The 26090-nt window shown below is 36.5% G+C and overlaps 5 protein-coding genes across 5 annotated transcripts in view; 1 reads left to right on the top strand and 4 right to left on the bottom strand.

The window, feature by feature from the left end:
• Positions 1-1864, bottom strand: part of LOC106956559 (ras-related protein Rab-8B) — a 7573-nt gene extending 5709 nt beyond the window's left edge. The window contains exons 1-2 of the mRNA XM_015047477.1: positions 1586-1864; positions 126-186 (exon numbers count right to left, since the gene is read on the bottom strand). Of these exons, the coding sequence (XP_014902963.1) occupies positions 126-186; positions 1586-1709 (185 nt within the window). The 5' untranslated portion in view covers positions 1710-1864. The remainder of the gene's footprint in view (positions 1-125; positions 187-1585) is intronic.
• Positions 1865-3137: 1273 nt separating this feature from the next.
• Positions 3138-21591, bottom strand: dnaja (DnaJ heat shock protein family (Hsp40) member A). The gene is made up of 9 exons (XM_015047474.1): positions 21587-21591; positions 6411-6424; positions 5923-6064; positions 4865-5039; positions 4660-4764; positions 4338-4565; positions 4007-4237; positions 3817-3917; positions 3138-3719 (listed from the first exon to the last, which is right to left on the bottom strand). Exons 3-9 carry the CDS (start codon positions 6052-6054, stop codon positions 3504-3506), a joined length of 1188 nt encoding a protein of 395 aa, XP_014902960.1. The 5' UTR covers positions 6055-6064; positions 6411-6424; positions 21587-21591; the 3' UTR covers positions 3138-3503.
• idh3a (isocitrate dehydrogenase (NAD(+)) 3 catalytic subunit alpha) lies at positions 9471-15084 on the bottom strand. Its single transcript, XM_015047475.1, has 11 exons — positions 14978-15084; positions 13203-13265; positions 12992-13075; positions 12707-12821; positions 12362-12549; positions 12067-12200; positions 11878-11980; positions 10974-11038; positions 10669-10753; positions 10328-10480; positions 9471-10244 (listed from the first exon to the last, which is right to left on the bottom strand). The coding sequence occupies exons 1-11, from the start codon at positions 14990-14992 to the stop codon at positions 10161-10163; spliced, it is 1089 nt and encodes a 362-aa protein (XP_014902961.1). The 5' UTR covers positions 14993-15084; the 3' UTR covers positions 9471-10160.
• On the bottom strand, positions 15409-18990 carry lrrc61 (leucine rich repeat containing 61). The gene is made up of 9 exons (XM_015047476.1): positions 18759-18990; positions 17765-17860; positions 17541-17687; positions 17391-17451; positions 16998-17083; positions 16847-16912; positions 16672-16740; positions 16407-16532; positions 15409-16137 (listed from the first exon to the last, which is right to left on the bottom strand). The coding sequence occupies exons 1-9, from the start codon at positions 18784-18786 to the stop codon at positions 16031-16033; spliced, it is 786 nt and encodes a 261-aa protein (XP_014902962.1). The 5' UTR covers positions 18787-18990; the 3' UTR covers positions 15409-16030.
• cib2 (calcium and integrin binding family member 2) lies at positions 19577-25365 on the top strand. Its single transcript, XM_015047478.1, has 6 exons — positions 19577-19892; positions 21838-21872; positions 23808-23919; positions 24349-24496; positions 24597-24792; positions 24899-25365. The coding sequence occupies exons 1-6, from the start codon at positions 19842-19844 to the stop codon at positions 24918-24920; spliced, it is 564 nt and encodes a 187-aa protein (XP_014902964.1). The 5' UTR covers positions 19577-19841; the 3' UTR covers positions 24921-25365.
• The last annotated feature ends 725 nt before the right edge of the window (positions 25366-26090 follow it).

Genomic DNA, 26090 nt, shown 5'->3' on the forward strand with positions numbered 1-26090 from the left:
GCCCCCAGGGTCCCCGAAAAAAAAAAATAAAAAAAAACATTATTTTGGTTTTTTTGTACAGTTTTTTTTTTTTTTTTTTTTTTTTTTACCCCCTTCAGGATTAAAATCTCTAAAGGTTCAATTACCAAATCTGGAGTTTAACTCGTTTCCCATCCAGCTCTATGGTTCTGATCTTGAAGTCGATCCCTGTGTTGGAGCAAACAAATGGGCTTAGAAAAGGAATTCAGGGTTCCTACATGTATTTCATGTCAAAATGCTGTATTTTTCAGTCAATCAAGTATATTGGCATAGCACATTTGAGCAAAAAGGCAGTTCAAAGTGCTTTACGTAATACAAAGACAAGAATAAGAAGTCATAAAAGCAATATACAGGCAATAGTTGAAAAACCAGTGACAAACATTACGTTTTGACGAGACAGATACCTAAATGCACAGTTGGATGAATGGATGGTTAAATAATTGGGTAATGGATGGATGTTGGATGGTGCAAATTACTATGGGTGAGGGGAGCTTGACCCTCTTAATTAAGGCTTTGACCTCCCCTAAATAAGGTTAAAAATAAAAGGTTGGAGAGTATAAAACACTTAGCGATTCCATGCTACTTGTATTATTATACAATTACATTAAGTGTGTTGAAATAAGCTTAAAATACTCCTGTAATAACCAACTCTCCCCTAAAATGGAGCATATCTTCAAACCTTGTTTACCGTTTATCAAAACGTGATTGGCAGTAAGACATGAGTTTCTGTAATGATGCATTCACATTTAACTTTTTCACCTCAGAGTTTCTTAATTATAGTTTGTAAAGAGTTTCAAGAGGGAATACCATGATTTGTCTATGTAACGTGAAGTTAGTTTATGATTTGTAGCTAGTGATGGGCTTGCTTGAAGAACTGACTAAATTAAATCAAATGCAGACTTCAATTTTATGTTCTCCCTCTGGAAAGAGTGGTGAATTGATGGTCTAACAGCTAGAATCCATTCCAGGTTTAGTCAATTAATATAGAATAAAGTCTGAGAACAAAAATATTTTTTTCTCAAATGTGTTTTTTCATATATTCAGATTTGAAAGATACTAAAATCAAATTCCATAGTTTTCCAGAGGTTTCCAAGCAGTGTATGATCTCTGAGCATTAGATTAATCTTGCCGTTGATCACTACATTATCAAACACTTCTCCACATATTAAAACACTAATGATAATTTTGTAAAAGCTAAAAAACAATTGAAGAATATTGGTACAGAGGGGTAATCATTGTTGACCACAAAAGCCTCATGAGGTTATGGAGACTACATCAGTATCATATCAATGGTATCAGCCATTAATCAGTGTAGTATCCTGTACTGAACCTAATTGATGGACGTAAGCTTACAGGAAAGAATCATTACCATTTGCCTCTCACGTCCATTGTCTGGCTTTAAAACCCTCACAGATCATTAACACAAAGCAGGTCTCCGTGATATGCATTAAAGCTGCTATTTTACGAACGTTACCATCAACAGAGTCTTGACGAAGGTTCAGGAAACCATTTTTAAGTTTAAAATGAGTATTTTTTTTTTCCCTTGAGGCGTCCTCGGGATACTCACCTATTGTAGATATGAAGGTGGTATTGAAGGAGTCCTCGCTGAATCTGAACAGCAGACATGTCTTACCGACGCCGCTGTCTCCGATAAGCAACAGTTTGAAGAGGTAGTCGTACGTTTTCGCCATTTTAAAAAATAATAGAGTCCAGTGTTTAGGTCTTTACAAAATGCCGTTAGGAGCAGGCGGAGTCCGCCTGGGTGGATATCCTCAGCTGTCGGCTGCCGAATCGGGGCAGACTGGCTGCACAGCAAAACCGGTGCCGGAGGTGTTGACGTCATTGTTTTCGCTTTGCTTTGTGGGATATGTAGTTTCAAATAAAACGGCGACTTAAAGGGATATGAGGCCGGAAATAGTCGCACCTGAGAGGGGGCAGTAGATTTACTATTTGCTTTGTTGCTTATTACAATATAACACGTATTTATCTCCTTTTTGTTTATTAAAAAGCAAAATAAACATTTCCACAAATAGATACGTTACAGTGCAAAGTGTCATTGGTATAATAACCCACACACCAGAGGTGATTGGTTTATGCTGGCACTACATCTCATTGATACTTCTCTACATTCTGTCTCGCTATATTGGAAACTGACCTTAGGGTTGCTTTGAGAGCTCTGACTTTGCAAGTACAATCAGAACACGTAATATTTCTGGATTTTAAAAAGCTATAAGCAATTAAAATTTTAGCTGTTGTGAATGACTCTCAGAATGATGATCTCTTAATACGAATTCCTGTTAGACATCCCAAGAGACTAAAACTGACTGGTCCAAGAGGAGCCAACACCAAATACTTCTACCATCTCAAAAACATAATTAGTGCAAATACTGTATTATTGAGCTTTAAATTAAAACCATGTTTGTATTAGGCACCTATTTACAGAGAGGTCCATTATTATTTACATGAGAAACTAAGTCAGGAGGTGGGTTCGCCACCAATAGTCTTCCTGTGTGAAGTTCTCGAATGAAACATGTTCAAACGAATTAATAATTGATATTATTTAATATCAAAGTAAAGCACAGAATAAAAAAAAACAATTATATTAGGTTAACTGAGACCTTCTTTCTGGCAGTTACTATGGCCGTTTACATTCTAATCTTTTTGCACATAGGTAGCATACCCTGACTTTCCCAACCTTAATTTTTTTTATGTGAAGAGCTGTATATAACAATAAGTTAAATCTTTATTTTGTTTTTGAGTCTGGAGTTGTTTTAATAGAAATTCACTTTGGTCTTGTGCCATAGCTGCTTTGCTCAGAATTCTGACCTTTAGGGAGACATTGGGTTTTAAATATTTTAGTCTGATTAAAAAAAAATAAATAAAATCTTCCGTTAGTAACATTCATTAAAATAGGCTGTAAAACAATTCATTGGTAATTATATTTTAGACTGGACTTAGATTAAGATTTCCTTCACTGATTTTTTTTGTCTTGAAAGGTTTCTCCTTCAGGCCATCTACTTATTAGAAACAAATTAGGCAAGAATACAATGTGCAAACTAGTGGTGTGATGACATACATGCTGAAACGTGCACGTAAAATACAAGAAATAAAAAACAAAATCCAGATGAAGATCCCTATACTTTATTAGATGACCCCAAATGTGTCATAGTTGACGTTACCTTCACAGAAAGCATACGAATCGTCCTTACAGGCTCTGAAAACAAAGAATGAGTGTAGAATTGATAACGAATACATACAAACAAATAAAAGGAAAAGAATTCTTAAAATACAGAAACAGTGACATGAAAATACAGTTTGTAAAACAAAAGACCACTTCTTCAGTGACATGTTTGTGTCAAGCAAACATAAAAAAAAAAAATCAAAAATTGGCAGCTGTGTTGTTGAGTCATCCTTTTCTTTTAAGTCCATACTTTGAAACTGCAGTGAATCAAACCTATTCAAAAGAACTGGAACCTAGATTACAATCACTGCGTCTGACATTGCACTCCGCCTCTGGGACCCTCTTCTTCCTCCTCATAGGCTTCTCTGTGGTAGCGTTTCTGTTGTGAATTGAGATCAACCTCACAGAGGTCCACTTCCTCCATGTCCTCCGTAATCATCACATCCTCTCTGGGAGGAAGCAGTCTTTCCAGCTGGAACATGAGATGCTCTGGGAGCCAGTGGTTTTCTGGGAACTCCACCTGGAAGCAGAAAACATGATCAGAAAGTTGCCGGATACGCCACAAAAGTTCTACTTAAAATCTGTGTCGGTTTTGTAAAACGCGTTAAGAAACTCACCTGGAACTGAATGATGAGCATTCCTCTTTCATAGGGATCCCGGTGGATAGGCATGCCCTCATTTTGAACACATTTGATGTCATTGTGCTTGATGACTTCTCCTGAAAGAGAACAAAAAGTTAATGTGTCTATAAACCTAACAGCAAAAACGCAGGTAAAGACAGCTGGTCAACCAAAAGAATTGCTGTACCTGGCATTGTGCTGATGATGAGCGATCTGTTGTCTAATGTCCGGATGGTCTTTCTGAAGCCACACAGGGCCTCTGCAAGTTTGATGTCCATCTTCATTACCAGATCGTCTCCTTGCCTCTGGAAAACTGGGTGCTCCTTCTGATCCAGGACAATGACAACGTCTCCAGGTTCTAGTCCCGGTTCCTGGTCACCCTCTCCGTGAAATGTAATTTTCTGGCCATCTTTCATACCTGAAACAATTAAAAAAAAAAAAAAAAAAAAAACATTTTATCCAAGTTCCTCGTCAAAATTATATCGGATTACTTTACTTTTGCATATTTAAAGTCTTACCTTTGTCAATGTGAACTTCAAGAATTTTCTTCTTGCGCTCCAGTTTGTGTCCGTTGCAGTTCTTACAGCGGTCCTTTGCGTTAAACTTCTCCCCCTGCCCCTGGCAGTCATGACACATGCTCTGGGTCTGCTGAATCATGCCCGGCCCGATCTGTTGCACTCTGATTTGTACTCCTCTGCCTTTGCAAGTCGAACACTTCTCCAAAGCCCCTTTTTTACCACCGTAACCTTTAAAATGAAACCAAGATACATTTATTTTCTGTCTTGAGAAACAGTTTTAGGGACTTTTTAAAAAGTGTCCTACGAAAGGTATAGCACTTACCGTCACACTTTTCACAAATGACATTCTTCTGAAGTCCAAGCTTCCTAGAAGAACCGTTGTACATTTCTTCTAGTGTGACACCAAGCTGGTGAACAACATTTTTTCCTTCAGGAAAAAAAAAAAAAAAAAATGCAATTTAAAACCTAAATATTCAAAGTGCATCACATCCAAGCTGGAGTTCGTAGACTTTGTAATTATATCCCACCTCTTCTCTCTCTCTGCATTCGACCTCCACCTCCAAAGAACATGTCAAACACATCCATTGGCGAAGCCCCAGAGTTCATGCCTCCTTCTTTAATAGCTTGTTCCCCTCCTTGGTCATATAGGTCCCTCTTCTTCGGATCAGACAGCACCTCGTAGGCATGAGAGATGAGCTTGAACTGTTAAAAAAAAAAAGAGAGAAAGTTTTAAGTGGCTTTAAACTTGCAGTTATACATGTTAGACATACTTTATTCTCTACTAGAGGAAAATGGCTGATTCTTCTTTCATACCAGATTTTAAAACGGCATTTATATTTCTATCAGCTAAACTATGTAGATGGTTCTGATAGATTAGTGTGCTACCTGATCAGCCTTCCCCTCAAAAACAGCCCTTTATTTATACTTAAAATATCAGTAGTTGAACAAAGTAGTTTTGATATGACAACATTGTGCTTGATTTGCCTTATACAAGAGGTTTCTCTAAATCCACCACAGTGTTCTGTTATTTTAAGTCTTCTAGTACTTATAGCATGTCCCACTGACATGCATCAATTTTAACCTTCACCAATTATTAAATATCTGGAGATTGAGGGAAATCCACCCATAACTTCTTTAAATTAAGTCATTTGTGATTTCAGGTCACAAGGTATTTTTTGTTTGTTTGTTTTTTGTTGTTGTTTTTTTTTAAGGTTTCTTTTTAGACTGGGGAACATAAATTGCCCCAGGATTTTAGCTTTTAAAAAACTGCAGCTGTTTAAAATACAATTATTGAGACCTAATTAAAATAAATAAATAATAATAATAATAAACACACAAACCAATAAATGGATTAAAAGGTCATGTGCTACAATGTGTGATCTTAAATAACAATACATTTCAGAAACGATTAGCTCTTCCACTCCGGTCTAATCTCCCCCAGTGTTAATGCAGAAGCAGCTCGGTGGATGTTTCCAGAAAGTTCCTCCTGTCTCGTCTCTCAACAAGGAGGTTTAAAAACGGAAAGCAACGGCCCACTAACTGAACATTTTCACACATTAGAGTAATCTCTGCATTTCTCTCTTACCTTTTCGCCTTCATTTGGGTTCTTGTCCGGGTGATATTTCAGTGCTAGTTTTCTGTAGGCTTTTTTAATTTCGTCCGTCGATGCTTTTGGGCTGACCCCCAAGAGATCGTAGTAACCAGTTTCGTGCACCATGGTGACTCTACTGTAAAAAAAAAAAAAAAAAAAAAGATAAATAAATAAAAATATATTCTATTTAATTCCGTTGTATTACCCGAATTGCGGGCTTGGAATAAAAAATTTCAAAATAAATTAGAACAAATTGTGAACGTACTCTCTTATAAAGATAATAATGGAATTCCTCTTTCAGTTTTAATACACAAAAATTAACTAAGCAGACTGCATATTAAACTTGACGTTAAAGGGTGGTTGAATGATATTAAAAACAGCAGCAGCTTACTCTTACCACTGAGCTTAATTAAGCTCCCTTAAATGTAGCCGCTACATAGCTTTATAAAGATCAGTATAACAATAAAAAATATACCACTTACTTGTTGTATTTCCTCTGTCTCACCCTGTCAAAGAGCTGTTAACTGACACTGGACGAGGAGGACACGGCTCCTTCTTATAGCCGTACCGCTGTGCAGAAGTTTCTGGAGAGCTCGGAGCAGCGCCACCCGGATGTGTCGTAGACTGACGCAGAGTCTAGAAAATACCAGAGCGGAAAAAAATGGCGCGAGGGAGAGGGGTGGCGGTGGCGCTCCCAAACCGGCTTCTCGAATGACTTAACCTAATTCCTGTCTTCATATATGGGGCAATAGGTGAAGGTCTTTCAAAGAATATTATGCAACACCGCTCGGAGAGAGGGAAATAGGGGGATAGTGTTGCTGTTGCATAAAGAGCAAATTCAGCAACAACAGTTAAACACAACTGTTTTAGAAAAGTTTTAAGGTTGTCTGTGCGGTTCATGCTTCGAACCGATCTTGCAAACTCATCATTGTAACACAGACAATATTGATTTTCTCAGTAATCTAATCAAAATAGTCAGACATGTTCCTGCTGTCATTTACTCCAAAAATATTTCTTGCTTCTTAAGAGGAAACATTTCTTTTCACATCAGTGTAAAAGTATTCAAGTTTTCTTTTATACTTTTTTTTTCTTTCTGGAACCTTCTGTCATTCTTTTCTTAGGAAAAGTACAAAAACTTGAAGGGTATTTTAAAAGTATTTGCCTCACGCTGTATATAATCAATAGCTGAAAAAAAGAACCCTGAATTTATTTCACTGAGTGCATTGGAAATGTTTCCCAAAATCTGCCAGATTAAGATTCCAAGAAATCTGTTAGATATACCCACATGTTTTTATTGCTGGAATTATTATGTTTTGGAGAGGCCCAGTCTTTACTTAAATCTGGCTGACAGAGAATATGTGGAAGGAGCTAAAGATTATGATGGCAAGGAGGCTTTACTACCTCTCGGATTATCTGCACTCAGTGGAAACATTGAAAATTAGATGGATATGCTGAAATAATAGCTAAGATTAGATGGACACTAAAATTCCAAAAAGTATGCAGATTGGACTGAGACAGGGCATCGGTGTATTAAAAGAAGGAATTTTACTAGCACCCATTTATTTTTACAAAATAAAGGCTGTACAGTCAGTGGCACAGTTGATAACACATTTTTGCCTTGCAGCTAGAAGGTCCTGAGTTTGAATCCTGGTCTGGGGGTCTTTTTGCATGGAGTTTGCATGTTCTCTCTGAGTATGTGTGGGTTCTCTTCAGACACTCTGGCTTCCACCCACAGTCTAAAAATATCACTGTTAGGTTAACTGGTCTCTCTAAATAGCTCCCAGGTATGAGTGTGTGAGCATGGCTGTTTGTCCAATGTCTTTAAGTTGCCCTGTGATGGACTGGTGACCGGAGACAGGCATCTGTAGCCCTGCAAGAGTAAGTGGATATACACAATAGATGGAAAACAAATAAAAATTACGCTTCGGTTAAAAATGCTTTGTCATTAAAACAAACAACTGAACAAGCGGGATAGTCACTGCTTCAAAATAGTAATGCAATTGTGAGGACATGTTTATTTGCTCTGTTACATTGGGAGTCCTGCTGGAACACCACAAGGTACAAGATGTCCTCCGAATACCGTTAACTAATGACTGCTGCCACTCAGACAGATAGTATCTGAGATACGCATGTGTAACTAAAGTGACTTGGCTGGTTAGCTTATAGTTGAGCAAAGTACTGATGTCCTTGGAAAAACTGCAAAGAGCAAAGACAGCTGTTGGAGCTACTGCAAGATTATTTTCAACTCTTGACTGTTTAAATGAAAACAATAAAAACGATTTTCTGTTTGATGTGCAAACCTTAAAGAATCAGCTTGATCCTTGCAGCTCATGAGTTGACTGTATGTTGGCAAACCTTGCTACAAATCAGCTGAAGCAAAGGTTAACTAGGATGCTAGGGCCAGTGCTGAAATTACAAATAAGACCAGATTACGCTTTTTGTAGACGTCTGCATAATTTTCCTGATGTGGAAAGGACTGCATTTATCAGATTTAACCTGTGTTCTCTATATAGGACATAAAACTAGCAGTGCTTCAAGCATGTAATAATTTATATCAACGTTGCAAAAGTGCAGGAACCAGCATGCATTGCTGGCAAAAATGAATGGGGAAAGTGGAAATGTGTTTTTGCAGAAGTGCAAAAGCTTTTCAATGCAGCCACAGAGAGTTTCTTCTCAATTGGATGCATTATGACAAAGTAGAGGTCCAGATTTCACTGAAATAACAATCTTATTTGCATCAAGCTTATATGTGGAGCTCTTCATGACTCTGAACATAACGCGAACTTTAGCTGTTAGCACTCCGTGGGGGTTATTTTAAGTTAGCTTCTCAAATGTCTTCACATGATTCCCGTCTGCATCAAAAGGGCAGTGGGTGAAGAGCAACGTGCAAAATAGTTTAGGGCAAATAGAAAGCAAATTTTGGAGACAGCTATAATCAAAGAAGCCTATCTTAATACAAATCTTGTTTCTTAACATTATAAGACAATATAAAAACTTAGAACCCAGTATTCGGAATGTCTTAGAAAATCTGATAAAAAAATCCACTCTTCTGCTAGTTAGTATTTGAGGCCTTAATCATTCAAATATGTTTTATTTTTTTTTATTCTAAAGAGACAAATTTTCTTCAAGTCTGTCAAAATGGTCTTGAACTTTCGACCTTTGCACTCATACTTTCATAAGACGTTTTCAAACAGGTGTAATTTTGAACCGTTTGTTTAAGACCTGTAACATTCAAGAACTAATGTTGTAGTTCAACATATAACTAATTCAACTTTATTTCAATTGCATTTTTCAAACAAGAACATAACTAAAAGAGCTGAACAAAGCAAGGGACACAAAAGATAAAAATTGACAATGTGAAACATGTTTGTAGAATATGACTAGTCTGTATAATTTGTCAATATTTGTAATGAAATTTAGACAGCAAGCTATTACACAACTATTCCACCTTTACATCCAGTGTTATGTTTCTAAAGCGATTACAAATTGTGTGATTTCAGTGAAATCTGAATTTAATCAAACTCTCACTCTCAAAGAATATTACCCTAAAAGTAGAACTTTTAATTTGTTTCCCCCTTTTTTGTACATACACACTTTATAATGCCTTTAAACATTAGAAAAGTTTACCTGCCACAATGAATACCTCTAAACATAAGAAACTGTCTTTAAAAAATAGTCTCAGACCAAGATTGGATATATGAACATTTTGTCATGAACTTTAATAGCAAGCTAGATTGAAAAAAAAAAAATCAGATTATAGTTTCATATTTCTATTGGAATTGTTCTGCATACATTCATACAATTTGGAAGAACAACACCTGGTGGTTTAAAACATGCCAAGTGCAAAATGATAAGGTTTTGTGCATAAAAAAACATGTTTTTTTTTTTTTTTTTCCCCCCCACCAGTATCAAGTGCACAATCTCTGGGCACCATAATGAAAGACTTATGGCATGTTTATGAGGACTGTCTCTCTTATTTTAAAGTGAGTTTTAAACACATTAAAGATTAATGTACAACCGTCTTCAAAAATCTTATTTAGCATGTCATATATACAGATGTTCTTGATGATGTGGTTAAGACAATTCGTTGTTAAAGGTGCTCCAATCTAAACAGTCAAGTTCATAAGCAACAGCATTTTAAATACATGCTCTGGGTAAAAGTTTTAACATGGAGTCACACAGTGCAACGTGATACTATACTGACAGATTATGAGAAGCCTCACACGTTCCTTTTACTTCATGTCCCGAACTCTTTGACAAATTGCTTCTGTGAACTCTGAGCACTTGGCGTTTCCTCCCAAGTCTTTGGTTAGAACCTTAAAGAAAATTATGAAAAACTTTAGAAGGAGCATCACACCGTCAATACACCCACAGCGAGTTGCCTTTAAAAGTGAATTACCTTTTTGTCCTGAATGGTGTCAAAGCAGGCAGTTTCAATTTTCTGGGCGTGGCTACGTAAGCCCATGTGGCGCAGCATCATGATGGCACTGAGCAGCAGGGCAGTGGGGTTCGCAAGATCTTTCCCTGCGATATCTGGAGCAGTTCCATGAACCTGGCAGGAGGAAAGAAAAAACAACAGTCAACCACCATGGTTGATGTTATTTTTCCCCCCAAAAATTGAAGCAAATCTTTCTGTCTTGAGCTAAATTTAGTTCAACATTTGGATTTTTTCCCCCCATAATTATCTGATTTTAATTATGTTAATTAAAAATATGTGTGGTAAAATATAAAACAACATACCGACTCAAATATGGCCACCCCATGGGCACCAATGTTTCCACTTGGCGTCACTCCCAAACCTCCAATTAATCCAGCACAGAGATCACTGCAATGAATAAAAAAAAACAAACAAACAAATGTAGATTTGTTTCTGTTATATTCTGATAAGGTTTACTTTTTGCCACTTGTAATTATTTTCTACTTATCATTTCTGGTTCAGTCAACAAATATCACCACATTTTCTGACCGGATTTTTAAGTTTAAATTTGTCCTGATTTGGAAAACTTTAAAAGGAAGAACTTATTATGTATTTACTATGTAATTACCTCAAGATGTCTCCATACAAATTTGGCATCACCAGGACATCAAACTGCGAGGGATCCTGGACCATCTGTAGGAGTATTTTGACAATGTTGCCTTTAATTGCAAATGTCAAGAATGCCACAGAAATACAAATGGATTGTATGGGAATCAAATGTTGCCAATCGAAGCTCATCCAAGACCGGTGATGAGTTGGCAGCTGTTCTGACACATGCAAAGTAAGTATCCTATAACCATTTCCTCGTAGTAAAACAATGTATCACTTATTTATCTTATTTCAACAAAGTCCATGCAGTCTTTGTCTCTATTTGAAGTTTGTATTCCATTAAATTTATGTGACACATAGAGTTACTACTCCCTCTTGTGGTATTAAGTTGCAATATGTATGGCCTACATAGGCTGGTTACCAGTATCAACATCCTAAAAAGTTATAATTTCAGAACCACAAAAATGTCTTCATCGTGCTGTTTCTACAGTTTTAAGAACTTTTAGTAAGATACAAGAGACACTGCTGGAGTGACTGGGATTTTTGCAGTCTGGATGGAACATCCTCCCCTCATCATGCTGCTAGGCACTGCAGGTCAGCTGGTTGAAAGACTACTACTTTATAATTTATTTAAAAGGAATTAAAGAATGCCACCTGTCATTGTATCTTTTAAAACTACAGTAAAAAGACTAATATTCTCCACAATAAGCATATTTAAAGGATAGCTACTGGTATTCATTTAATACTTTTGATGTCATCAATGTTAAAAATATCTACTGCTTCTATGTTTTAAATAAAATCAATCAGATAATGTAAATATCACAATACTGTCACACTCTACACACTGAGTATCTCATACCAGCTAAGGCCTAAATAAAACAAGAAAACTAATTTGATTCCTAATAGAAGTTGCTGGAACTTACATTAAGGCACACAGTATCCAAGTACATCTCTGTGAATTTGATATCTTTGTGCTTCTCTGCGGCCTCTCTGCACTTTCGCAGGAAAAGTCCATCCGACATTCGCCTGAAAAGACGAGCAAACATCGGACAGTCATTTAGCATCTTTAGCAGGACAAGCTTTGATGGCATCTGTAGAGGAATGCAACATACATGATATTAGCCTTGTGAACAGCAGTAACACTGGACCTCTGATTGTTTTTTGCGTATTCAAAAGCATACTCTGCAATGCGCTGGCTGGCTTGTTCCGTGATGAGCTTGATACTCTGCACAACTCCGTCAACAATCTGAAAGTAGAGGTGCATCATTAAAAATGAACATGACTAAAGCCCAATGAAACTCAACAGTAAATTATTGTAAGTGAAGATAATAGTGAGTTGGGATGTTTTAACATTAAAAGCAATAAAATAAAGTAGCTCTAATCAAAAGAGTGGATAAAGAGTTTTACCACGTGCTCAATCCCACTGTACTCTCCCTCAGTGTTTTCCCTGATGGTAACCAGGTTCACATCAGTATAAGGTGTGTCATAACCCTCAATGGACATGCAGGGGCGCACATTAGCGTAGAGGTCAAACGTCTTTCTCAGAAGCAGGTTCATGGAGGGATGACCTGCTCCTACTGGTGTTTTCAAAGGGCCTGCAGAGAGAAATAGTGGAAAAATATCCGCCAAAATAAACTTATTTAAAATTCACTTTCAACAAAAGTGTGAAATTGAATAAAGTAGAGCAATCTTTTTTTTATGTGGGAAAATATGTAGAAAACTCGGCTTTGCAGCATAAAGGGTTTAGGTTACCTTTCAGGCCGATTTTTGTTTTATCCATTGATTCTTTAGCGTCATGAGGGATCATCCACTTTCCACCTGGTCCCTGTATAGCTGTGACGTTTCTTTCTTCCCACTCAATGGGAACCTAGTTTAAAACATACGCAAACAACAAGCACAACACTATCTTCTCAGATGATGCATATCTTATAGATTGAGAAGCATTTTAAAAAAAGCTATATTTCTCACAATTATCCTGTCTGTCAAAAATCAGTAGAAAAAACTGACAGTATATTAAAAAATAAATAAATAACCGACTTCAGCTGCTACAAATATCTTCACGACAGCCGCGGAGATCTCTGGACCGATGCCATCACCGGGGATTAATGTAACAGTTTGCATCTGTGTGGAAAAAGAGACAAAGACCCAAATAAAGATTGTGTTCACCCATATGTCTTAAAACAGATTTTAAAAAATTATTGTAGTAATCTAAAGTAAATTTGAAAATAAATAAATAAAATGTACATACCCCACGGATGAAACTCCTGGATTGTAGAAGCTCATTTTTCAAAGAAGCAACTACCCGCGATGCCTGCAATTTCAGAAACACCACTTTAGTACTGAGCTTCATCCATTGTGAAGCTCAATAGATGACACTCAAAAGTTCAATTAGCAAAACTTTTTCCTTGAAGTTCTGCAAAAAGGACTTTAAGCAAAAAAATTCCAAACACTTAGAACAAGCAACCCCCTTCAACAATTCATGGTTAATCTTCAGGAATGGCCTTTGCAGCACCCCCCAAAAAAGCAACCCTCACCAGCATCATCAAAAGAAAATACAGAAATCGAATCAAGCAGAAGTATTATGGGAAAGAATACCATTAACATCCCCCAAAAGACTTCCACAGTACCGCAGAATCGGTGCATTTCTTTTGCTGTGATGACAGACTATGGTTAAACAACTCGAGGATCAAACTCCAGCAAAGACTTGTGCAAGACAAGGATGTTAATCAAACCACCCTCCAATTTAAGTGTGCCATGCTCCTCATTTGTTTATTGGCGTAGAAACTCACTGTCCTCTTTATTAGAGACAACTTTTTTCAAACTCCGTTGGGTTGTATTTGCCATCAGAACTCCTTCAGTCCTTCACGGTAAAAATACAACAAATGGACAGGAACATTCCTCTGGTTTTTTGGTCCATATTGACCTGATAGCATCAAATATTGGCTGAAAATTTCAAGTTTCATCACATCCGTAACGGTGTTATTTAAGTGGGATGTGGTTACTGTGAACGTCGTTGGAGAACAGTGATCTTATCGACATGTTCAGAAGGCAATTTGAGATAAATTGAGCTTTGAGACACATTAATTTCCCATTCTGGTGAGCCTGTGATAACTGGAGCCTCTGAGCGGAACCCTGAGCCTGTAGCCCAGGCTTCTTCAAGGTTTTGTTTGTTGCAATTGCTGACACATAACTGGTTTATCTGAAATTTGTATTCACACACAATTAAACAGGTGTATCTAATGAGTTCCCCAGTGAGTGTAAATTACTTCCAATTCAATGTGAGTTTAAGTGCTTATTTTTAGTCTTCTGGCCAACAAGAAGAGAATGTACTTGACAGTAGGGTTCATGACATTATGACTATGTTATGATTTAGTTGCTGTCCATATTGCTGGCAATTTGTTGGTGTCGACTCATTTTCAACATCACGATGAAACACTGCACTCTTTGTTTTGGCTTGAAATACTGCATGTTTACAGTTCTGTTGAGGAAGAGATGACATTTAGCAATTTGTTTTGGCCACGATAAAAATGGGCTTTAGACCCCAGACCACACTATAAGTGACATGTGGCAACTGCAAAAACCTCCGATTGTTGTGATGTAGCTGCAACAGCAAGGACGGTTAGCATAGCCAAACAGACTAAACTTACTTGCTGTGGTTTGATTTTGTCCTTGCCATTGATATAGAAACCAAACTTTGTTAGCAGATGAATAATCTGTAGACAGTAGACATGTGTTGCTATTTGTTAGGTCTAACAAGAAAATTATCTTCAACAGAAACAGCTCCCAAAATGATCTGCAGAGAGCGGATAAACCATGCAGTTTAGCCAGTGAGCTACTAAATTAGCAAGATTCTAGTTACTATAGTAACCATAAAGCTGTAGCTCATTTTTAATAAGTATAATCATCCTCGTAGCTTTATCTTCCTTTTTCAGCTTGAAAGCAATTTACAAAAATCTGACACAAAGAATACAAGATTTAGTGAATTGCATAAAACAAAGTAAGGTCAATTTTATGGATGCATACCGTTGACCTCCACATGTTTCCTGCGATCTTGAGGTAGACGAGCTCGAGCTCAGAGGAGCGGCGGCGGCGGCACTTGTCAAGCTGAAAAGATGTAACGCAAACTTCCGGCTTTCAAAATAAACAAAATCAGCTAAAATACAAACCGATGACTGTACCTGTTTATAGTGGTTAAAATAATTACTTTCTTCAACAAGGAAACGCAGTAAACTAAATGTCAACGTTTCTATTACAGATAAATATCAAACATTTCCAATGCGTGTCTAATGTCTGCGTTAGGTTATTTATGAGTGTTATAAGTGTATTGGACAATCACCAGCAGGTGGCAGCATGGTATTATTTGTTGGACTGCCTTATAACTTATAAAGATCACATTTGTTTTAACAAATTCATCACAATATGCATATTTTGCTCTGATTGTAAAGAGGGTGATATAGGTATGCATCTTATCTGAATTTATTCTAAATAATCAAAGTCAGAATTAAAAACACATTTACAGGCTTACAAATAATGTATTTTCAGCAAGTTGGTTACACAGAGAAACCCTATGATTTAAAAAAAAAAAAAAAAAAAAAGAAGAAAGAGCCAACAATCAATCAGTCAATCTTTGCATAAGCACAACAAGAACATACAACAACATTTACTCTTTAAATTAACCAGCAACGTAAAATTAAGGACACCCTGTAAGCAAAGACCAATACAAATTCCAATGAGCAGCATAGCTATTAGCATTATTTCAGGCTACAGCATTGTACAAAATGCACATTGTGCAAGTTAAGACATCGATGAGCCAAACTGAGGGGCATCAGTATGGGTCAAGGTTTTCAAACCGCCTCCGTATTTATTCTGTCAACCAATGCATAGGATGAATACAGTAACAGCGAAGTTCACACACTGCGGCACGGAGCACGTGTGTCAGGCAATGATATTTAAAAAGCATTTGGATATAGCATGGTTGTTTGAAAAAAGCTACAGTACATCTGTCATAGTACATCATTACAAAGCAAAAAAAGGCGGCTGAAAGTTACATAAAAGGTTTGTACAAAATAGCCCAATTCAGATGGCGTATTGCTTTGGTTGCTTCTTCAAGCTCATTGATCTCTCAGTCTGGGAAATCACATGAGTGGCTCTGTTGTTCAAGAGTCTGCATTCGTGAAGAACATCTGGAGAGAAAAAAAAAAAAGAATTACATGAACAGGTGACATTAATTCATTAGAATGACACTGTGAAGTTAGTTCAATACTGTTATTTATTTTTAAAAGTGAAACTCAAAAGGAGAATCATTATATACACAATTGCAAATATTTTTGGATAAACTTTTGATGCTCATCTAATGTATTGAGGCGCACTTGTAATATCAGTATACATAATGTCAAAAGAGTTGACAAATGGTAAAAAAAACAAAACAAAAAAAAAACACAGCGAACCTCACCATTGAACTGTTTGTAGGCTTCTTCAATAATGGCATTGTTTGATCGCTTTATCTCCCAGTAACCATCTTCTACCCATGGCTTGCAATCGGGATGTTCAATGAGCTGCCCATTCTTGTATGAACCAGCTGATCATGTAGAGAAAAATAAACAGTTCAACGATATTTTACAAAAAAAAAAAAACATTGCATTAAACACACATCCATGTAAGACTGTTGTTCATTATTGAATAGACATATATTTGCAGCAAAGAAAAAAAAAAAAAACCTTTTATGGTATCATCAATGTCTTTGCATAACTGGTACAATTCACTTCCTCGTCCAACAACTCTCTCTCCTGTAATTTAAAACAGATAATATAAGCATATTCAGCCAAAACACAGCAATGTCTTCAGGACTAATAATATTGCCAAGATAAAGAATTACAGAAAAATAAATCTTACCATCCAGAACCTTGATGTTCGGGAACATCTCGAGTACAACAGCTCTGTATGATGCGCTCCTGCACACTGACAAAACCAAAGCAGCAACATAACGAACATTAATCACCATCTTCCATTTACTGGAATTACAGATAAATTTCTCATAAATTACCTGGGTTACTGTAATTGTAGGTGTTGTCTCTCAGACGTATGTTTTCTAGCTTTTTCAGAGAAACAAGGCAATGTAGGCTCTCAGTGCTGTTGAAAAACAGCACATTAGACATAAGTTTTTTTAAAAAAAATATATATCTCATTTAGCATAGACCTTAGTTAATAAGTGACAAAATCTAAATATTATGATGCATTTCAGCATTCATCAAATGAGTTGAAGTAAAATCTACTGTATTTGTATACATTGTAAAACTAGAATAATGGCAGAAAAACTTTATCAAATTCATAATCGGTGACATTAACCAGCAATTCAAAATGATCAGTTCTGATTCATTTTCATAGATGATTAAAATATTGTTTTGCAATGGTGTTAGCATGTAAACTTGTAACATACCTGGATATGACATTACCAGCTAAATTTAAAATTTGTAAATTTTCACAACTACGAAGTGGCTCTGGGAAAACAACCAAAAACAGAGAACACAAATAAATATTACACAATGTCATTCTGAAAAAAAAATGAAATAAAGCCCGTTTACCTTACCTATATTAGAGATTCTGTTAGAAGACAAATTAAGCACAGAAAGAAGACGAAGAGATGATAGAGGTCCTAGATTTGTGACATTGTTCCCAAATAGGTCCAGCCTCTCCAAATTTACACATTCCCCAATACATCCAAGGTCATGTATACCTTAAAGACAAAAAGTTATTTTTTTATAAATAGTAACTTAATGAACATGAACATTAAAAACGTGCACTAATCCTTACCAAGGACTCTGAGTTTCAGAAACAGAATGGATTCCAAATCAAATTCTCCAGTCCGTGACTTCAGCAGCAAAGCGGTTACCTTCTCACACTCTGCATCTGAGGGAACCAGAATGATAAGACCGCACAAAACAAAGCACATTCACTTTCTATTCTTAAATATGCAGTACAACTACAGATCCTATAATTTGTGACTCAGCGATGCAAAAGATAACGCTGGAAGCACTGTTTGTTCTGTTAACAGCGAAGGGAAAAGAAACTTTAAATAGAAGCAGCATATTATTATTTATTTTCTTCCTGACAGCACACAGAGCATTTTTACAAAGGAGAGGGTCACAACAGACAGATGTGCTGATGTGCTCACTGTTGTGTAATGTTATAATCCCACTAGCATGCATGAGTAACAGCAGAGGGAGGTATGTTTGCTTTACTGTGCTTAAGGCACTATGAGTCCTACACATGAATTCTCCTCACTCACTGAACCATAGATAATGAGGACGGTGTCTTTTTATATGAAAATACCAGTCGGTTATTTTAATGTTGTTGTTTTTTTGTTTTAATTTAGCTTACTGAATTGTAAACAAGAGGAAATCAAAGTAGAAAAACATTATTGATTAAAAAATAGGAGCACCAATTGTGTCTTATCTTTGAGAAGAAATACATGAGAAATGTGAACTTTCTTTACGGTCAGCTAGCAATAGCGTTAAATAATGTTAGCTAAATTTGTGCTAACAGTGAGCGTCGTTCCTATGGCAGCAGCTAGAAAAAAAATATGATAATCATTTAACATTTAAAAAGAGAGCGGGTGTGTAAAATAAAATAGTAGTAGAGCTCATGTTTATTTTTTTTTCTGCAGAGATGACGAAGCAACAGGAAGAATAACAAGCACAGACGCGTTGTTAGCTTCATTTTCTCTCTGGACACAGTTAGCTACAGTTAGCACAGGCTGCTAGAGGCTAACACAGTAACGTAGCAACAAGCTATCAGTGAAACTTACCCTGCTCCTTTTCTCGCTTACAGTCCATGCTGGGCAACTTTGACAGTTAGAAATCAAACAAATGTCACAAAGGGTGACAATTAAACCAGCGCAAATCAAGACAGGAATTATTTACGGAGCGTGAAATTATCATTTGTCCAGAGGTGGAATAAGGACACGCTCATTGGTGCTGTAATAACAGGCAGGTGGATTAGAGATGGACATCACACCAGCCTCTGCAGCTCAAAGGGGGGCAGAGTTTGCAGGGAAGCGATAATCTCTGGAGCTCAAGATAAACTAGTTTATTTTACTTCAGGTGCAACAGGTTATTTGATAAAAACTAAACAACAACAACAATAATAATAATAATAATAATAATAATAATAATAATAATAATAATAATAATAATAATAATTATTGTTATTATTATTATTATTATTATTATTATTATTATTATTATTATTATTATTAAACTTCTAACTTTAGTTAGTTAATCAAATTACTACCTGGACTTTTATAATCAATGTAGGCTCTCAGTACTAGAAGTAAGGTACTATATAGGTCTTTATAATTAACAGGATTTAATATAAATTAGGCCTCTCATTAAACGATCTCCTTAGAATATTTTTTTTCAATATTTATCAAATAAAGTGATAGTTCAATAGAAGTTCTAGGACCTTCTTTGCTGTTATATCAACCTTGTTGCCAGCAGGTTCTAGTTCAAGTTTACTTATTTATCTACCTGTGGGTTGTCTGATTGGTTTGTCTGCACCCTGTTGGAAACACCACCTGGGTTCTTAAGGACAAGCAGATCAGTTTGCGCTGAACAGGGCTTACAGAAAAATCCACTTCTCTGGCTCAACTGTGACAAGACACCAGCTCCACGGTCTTTTTTAATTTTATTTTCCAGCAAATGTTTGCTCTCATGGCAGGAATCTCCTGAATGGACATCAACAACAATCTTTTTTAAGTTCTTGCAACAATACTCGGCTCAACTTGTGTGGAGACTTTGACTCCACCGACCCCCTAAATGCCTTTCTCTGAGAAAAGGTGGTGGACGTTCTTTGCTTTGAATGTGTACAAGCAACAAATTACTTGATAAAGATGGGTAATAAGCAAACAATATTCACAGACGAGCAACTTGATGCTTATCAGGTAAGATGAATGCATGCTTTGTTTGTATTATGATGGAGGATGGAGGAAAGTGATGCATAGCTTCCTTACAAGAAAAAAATATTTCTTATACAAAACATATTATAAGCATTTTGAATTGAAAGATATTTAGATAAAGTTAGAGATGAACCATTCAGGCTTTTTTTCCTTCGAGGTCTGACTGAGTTTGTTTTTTATTATTATTATTATTACTCTAAGGACTTTAGAACAGTAAAAAAGTGTGTCAAGTTTCTGTTCAGTTTCTGTTAGGTTACTTAACAGAGCATATAGGACTTTTAAGGTTTATCAATGCAATTGTCCCTGCTCTAGTCTTTTCGGAACAAGATAACAATGAGAGAAAAATAACGTTGCAAAAGTGAAGTTTTGTACTCCATTTTATTTGCTGTAATTTATTTTAATGTTAGGCATTATCTATACTTGTTTGCATTATTGTTCTTTTGTTTTTCATATTGAAAACTTAGAATAGGAAGTTGGTATCTACAATTAATTGCATTGTATTCTAAGCTCCTTGTTCAATGAAGGAATGATTTAAAATGATCTGTTTGACTTGACAATCAGATTAGACTTGACATTGAAGAATGGACACAAACTCATTGTATGAAAAAAAAAAAACAAATTTGTCCAGTTTAACTAGTAATCCAAGTATCAGTCTGATAATGCACCACTCCGTGTGCAACAGTTCACCTTGTGATTTGCTATGGGATTAATAATTGATGCCAAGCCAGTGATATGCTGTGAAACTCTACTCTCAGGACTCAGCTTAGTTCTCAAGAGTCGCGCTGGTTACTATAGTGGCTCTTTAAACATTCCTCTTAGAATCCCATTGCTCTTTGTTTTGTCCTGTTGGTATTTTTTGCTATTCAGATTTTCAGGCTCTGACCCCTACAGCTCGAGCGTCTTTCTGAGCTTCAGAGGCATTTACACAAACATAGGATACGTACTAAACTAAAGCATATGGTGTAAGACACAATCACTGTTATACTCCAGACATTTACAGTACACTCTGTTCTAGAAATCCACAGCTGTATACTGTTTCTTACACCTACGAACACAGGTCAGCTAGTACAAAAGGCTGACGTAAACTAAGGCGTTCTTCTGTTGGGCTATTGGATATTACATGTGCAAACACATGCATATTAGACAACAGCAGATCATGTTGCTGTGTGTACTCACAGCCATCAGCGCTTTAGAGAAACCAGACACTCGGTCAAGCTTTTTATCGGCGGTCTCAAACTGCAGTTCTCAAGGATCCGAGTTCTGTAACTTTAAGATGTGTTCCTTGTCCTATACACTTGAACTAAATGCCTCACTAACACGCAGTCAATGTCTACAGAGCTCTGTTAATGAGCTAATATCAAACCAGGTGTCCTGAAGCAGAGAGTCATTTAAAAGTTGCAGAACCACGTAGCACCGAGTGTGAGACCAGTGCTACATTTAGAACATCTGTAACACTATTTAATATGATTTGATAGATGGGTCACTGAGTGACTGATGCAGGCTGATGCTATATTTCAGACAATAAGTCATTAAAAAAATACACATCAATTAATGAGGCATAATAATATGACCAGCATGAGCATGCCTCTTTGCCTCCTATGCGCAGCAGTGACTCAGTTTATCACTGTTTCTTTCTTGGAGCACTTTTTATAAACACTAAACTGCAACATCAATGCAACACAAGAGCTGCATTTTTGGAAATGCTCTGACCATTCGTCTACCTATCACAATTTGTCCCATTTTTTCTGCTTCTAACATGTTAACTCTGAGGACAGTTTGCTCCTCTACTGCAGGCAATCTAACAGGTGACATGACAAGGAGATGAGCATTTTATTATTTCCACCTGTTAGTAGTGTGTTGTGTCTGATTGACTTAAATACTGCATTTCTTTTGAACTAGAGCTTTGATCTTCTGTCTACTCTTATTGCAGGACTGCACATTTTTTACTCGCAAAGAAATTTTGCGGTAAGATATTTTTCTTTGTATTGTTTGATTCGGATTAATTGACAATGTGCTTGTTCTGATGATCACCAGACTAAACATTTGACCACATGTTTTGACCATGAAATCAGTGATTATGTTAGCCTGCATGTTAAATGCATGTTAAAGTTTCCTCGTTAAACAAGGTTCTACAATAAACAATAACCTCTCCAGACTTCCTGTTATCTTAGATGTTCTACCGATGTTCTACAGATTTATGAGAAATACATTTCAAAGTCTAAGACGATAGTTTCCAGCTGGAAAATAATGGCTTTGGCAGAATAGTGTGAGAATCTTGGTACCTTTTTGATAAAGGTACCTTATGAAATATGAGTTTGTTGAATACTCTTATTTGTGTTGAAACAGATACATTTTGAGTAGGTCTGAGATAAGGTTCCTTTTAAGTTGATTCATTGATGTCTTCCAAGTACTCCTCCTTTCCTGTTGCCCAAAACATTGACAAACTTAAGCTGGATTTACTTTGCCCTCTTCTTCTGTTGCCTTTTAGTCTGCAGCTTAACCAGATTTATCACCCAAAAGTCATGTAAAGGTTTGTTAACCATATGAAGGTTGAATGTTGTCTCTCACTTGTAATCTGCTTTGCATAAAGTGTTTCCTAAGTGATTACAGGCAAATGAACTGATCAGTGCCAGTAAGCAAAATGCAGTCAGGAAAACAAACAGAAAACTGGGGTCAAGAATGACGGTGAATAAGGCTCATTCAGTATCTCAGAACTTGCTCTTGACTAAAATATGAAGGCTAGAGGAGGTTGTTCATGGAGATCAAGAGAATTTTGCTGCACTGGAGTATGAGGACACTTCAAAATCTTGAAAAATTATGAATTGATGGGTAGCATCACCTCTCCTTTCATATCACTCACCAGGAGACTGACATGCAAAAACGACCTATGTTTTTCTTCATGGAGCTGAGTAGTGTTGCTCATGTTTCAGTGTATGTTTAGTTCATAGACGTTGAAAAATTAAGCTATTATGTTAAGATTCGCAAAGAAGGGGATGCTGTGGTGTCACAGGGATAAAGCACAACCCTCATATGGAGGCCCTTGTCATCAGTGTAGAGGTTACAGGTTCAAGTCCCAAACCTGGTGACCTTTGCCACATGTCCTCCCCCACTTTTACCTACTTTCCTATCTAACCACTCTCAAATAAAGGCTGCCTGAGCCATAAAAAAAATCTTTAAAAAAAAAAAAAAAGGTTCACAAAGAAGATTGTGAAAAGTAAAGGTGACAGTAAATAGAGTGTTTATACTGGCTCTTTATGACTTTCTACGAAATGAATTTGAGGGTAGCCATATTTTGTCCTAAGAGGAAACAATAAGTTGGGTAAAGCAAAAGTTTTAGTTAAATGTGAGCTTTTCAGATATCTGTTTAACATCCATATGGTAACTAATATTACTCAACGGGTTTCTGCAAGTTCCCTTTTGGCACAGCGGCAACACAGACTAAATTTGCGTAGCCAACTTTCCCTTAAAAAGAATGTTCCATCAATTGCAGTGGTTAAAAGGTGTGGCATACATTTCCAGAAATTCACAGCTAGCAGAAAACATGCTAGCAGGAGTATTCAAATCCATTGCTCAAAGACCCGTGTCCTGCAGCTTTTACACGTGTCTAAATTCAGGTCTGTTATTGTCGAATTACCTCCTTCGTATGCAGAGAGCCATGCCTTCTTGTCTACCAAATTTGCTTCTGAATGAAGGATAGAAAATACCTACTTACACTTCTAAACTCAAGAGACAGCCTTGCAAGGAAGGTCAAAGCTGTTGTAGCTTTGGTGGTTTGGCTGATGTCATTTTTAACACTATGGATGGAAAGTGTTAAACTTTCCATCCATAGTTTAACATGGATGGTATATTTTGCAAATTATAAATTGTATTTGTTCCCATCTGCTTTGTATTTAACCTTAGGTTGCACAGCAGATATCATGAGTTGGCTCCACATCTTGTACCAATGGACTACACCAATGAACCGGATTGTAAACTGCCTTTAGCGCTGATTGTTGACATGCCAGAATTAAAGGTATAACAAAGATAATCATTTTTCAAAGCTTTTTCAAAACATCTGATAATTTGTCATTTTGGTCTTTCTTAAAATTTCACCTGCATTCTGAACTGTTAACCTACATCTATTTCTTGATTAGAGGTCATCATTTATTTTTAGCCACATATATATATATATAATCAGCCTAATCTTATTGTATAAAGCTTAAAGAAACCAGCCAAACATTTTTGGGCCAGATTGGTTTGAATAGCATCTTCTGAAGTTTTTGGCCAATAAATGCAGTATGCAAAATCATATGCCTATTTCTAAAACTCTTTTTATTAATGTCTTGCCAAATTACTCAGCCACTAAAACCATAAGTGATTCTCATGTAAAATGAGAACATTTTCAGAATATTTTTGCTTAACGTCATTTGTATCACTCTGAATATTTTTGCCTGATGTACAGGAAAACCCATTCCGCAATCGGATTGTGGAGTCATTCTCCGAGGATGGGATGGGGAACCTCAGTTTCAATGAATTTGTAGACATGTTCTCAGTCCTCAGTGAAATGGCTCCAAGAGAACTTAAGGCCATTTATGCCTTTAAGATATATGGTAATAACAACATGTAAAAAGGCATTTATGCCTTTTTATAACATTTAATTTTACGAAATTATGTTTCAAAGTAATTCACTCAGATTTATTTCCATCTTAGATTACAATGTGGATAATTACCTGTGCAAGGAGGATCTTGAGAAAACTTTAAATAAGCTGACAAAGGAGGAGTTGACTCCTGAGGAGGTTGAATTGGTGTGTGAGAAAGCCATCGAGGAGGCAGATTTGGATGGAGACAATAAACTCTCCTACACTGACTTTGAAAACATGATATCCAGGGCTCCAGATTTTCTAAGGTAATGCTAACTTAAATAATGTTTTTACCCTATGTTGTAGAGTTGTTTCTCCAAAAAACATTCCTATTAATTGAAATCAACACTGCTGTTTTCTATACTCTTCCAGCACCTTTCATATCCGTATCTGAGATGGATGGTTTGACCGTTCGGATGTCAGCAGTTTCATAAACCTGGGGACTGAACCAGTGCTATCCCTGCCACATCACCACTCTGACCTTCAGTTAGGCAGTAAACTCTTCTGAATGTGATCTTATCTAAAGAAAACCTGCAAGCCCAAATTTAGGGTAAAAGTATACAGTTGCCTCAAAATCCAATCCAGTCATGTTTAGTAAATAAGAATCTGTGTTCTCATGAGTCTCTTTTGTCAGATTAAAAATAGAATTGAATGAAATGACATGTGCCTTAAATAGGGCTTTAATTGGACACGTAAAGATGTTTCACAATAAAATGAGCCATTTCTCTTCACTCACACATTCGCATGCTGATGATGGCAAGCTGCTGGAGTGGAGCTACATCTGATAGTCTGACAGAAGCAATGTTAAACAAACCTTTTGAAAATAAAAACTTTATTCAGATTAAAGTTATTTTTCATAAAGCATATATGTATGTGCCCTGCGACGAACTGGCGACCTGTCCAGGGTGTACCCCGCCTCTCACCTGGAATGTTAGCTGGAGATAGGCACCAGCAACCCTCCTGACCCCACTAAGGGACAAGGGTGTACAGAAAATGGGTGGACGGATGGATGGATATATTTATGTATTAAAATTATTTTTTATTGGTCTGATGGTGTAGTCTAATTCAAAATGTTTTCATTAGCTGTATGTGGAAATTAACAGAAATAAAGGCTTGAAAATGTAAGTCTGTGTGTAATGAATCTAAATAATGTGTTTCACTTAGTAAATTGAGTTGCTGAAATAAACAATGTATTTCAAGTATTTTCTAATGATTTTGATGATTATGACTTATAGCTGATTATAAAAAAAATTCTGGCTATCTGAAATTTTCAACATTACATGTCACTAATTAAAATAAATTTTAATATAGAATGTTAGCTCCCCATAGATGGTCATCGATCCCTTTTCCCTTTCACTTCATACTAGTCAATCTGGAAAGGACATAGGCCTTGTGTGCTTTCTGAACATGCAGCTGGGGAACCAAAGGGCGTGGCTTACATATGCAGGATTCACTTGAGCAATTTGTGTAGATATGCATGTGGTTTTTCCTTTGCTTCTAATGGAACGTTATGTTGCGTTACTCTATTGCCGACTATCCAAATGTATTTGGTGCTTTTGTTTTT

The sequence above is a fragment of the Poecilia latipinna genome, unplaced genomic scaffold (genome assembly GCF_001443285.1).
Source record: "Poecilia latipinna isolate Pla-1442-1.1 unplaced genomic scaffold, P_latipinna-1.0 Scaffold828, whole genome shotgun sequence".
In the NCBI taxonomy this organism is placed as follows: Eukaryota; Metazoa; Chordata; class Actinopteri; order Cyprinodontiformes; family Poeciliidae; genus Poecilia; species Poecilia latipinna.

Bases quoted from the DNA above. Each gene is read 5' to 3' on its own strand.
- cib2 (XM_015047478.1), top strand. From the start codon at position 19,842: ATGGGTAATAAGCAAACAATATTCACAGACGAGCAACTTGATGCTTAT. The intron at 21,873-23,807 runs GTAAGATATTTT...ATTTAACCTTAG, and splicing joins ACTCGCAAAGAAATTTTGCG to GTTGCACAGCAGATATCATG. The intron at 24,497-24,596 runs GTAATAACAACA...TTTCCATCTTAG, and splicing joins TTATGCCTTTAAGATATATG to ATTACAATGTGGATAATTAC.
- dnaja (XM_015047474.1), bottom strand. From the start codon at position 6,054: ATGGTGCACGAAACTGGTTACTACGATCTCTTGGGGGTCAGCCCAAAA. The intron at 4,765-4,864 runs GTGGGATATAAT...TTTTTCCTGAAG, and splicing joins AATGCAGAGAGAGAGAAGAG to GAAAAAATGTTGTTCACCAG. The intron at 3,918-4,006 runs GTACAGCAATTC...GTTCTCTTTCAG, and splicing joins CATCATCAGCACAATGCCAG to GAGAAGTCATCAAGCACAAT.
- lrrc61 (XM_015047476.1), bottom strand. From the start codon at position 18,786: ATGGACTGTAAGCGAGAAAAGGAGCAGG. The intron at 17,084-17,390 runs GTATGTTACAAG...GTTTTTCAACAG, and splicing joins GCTGGTAATGTCATATCCAG to CACTGAGAGCCTACATTGCC. The intron at 16,913-16,997 runs GTAATTTATGAG...TGGTTTTGTCAG, and splicing joins CTACAATTACAGTAACCCAG to TGTGCAGGAGCGCATCATAC.
- idh3a (XM_015047475.1), bottom strand. The intron at 12,822-12,991 runs GTCGGTTATTTA...GTTTTAAACTAG, and splicing joins AGATATTTGTAGCAGCTGAA to GTTCCCATTGAGTGGGAAGA. The intron at 11,039-11,877 runs GTAAGTTCCAGC...ATACTCCTACAG, and splicing joins TGGATACTGTGTGCCTTAAT to ATGGTCCAGGATCCCTCGCA.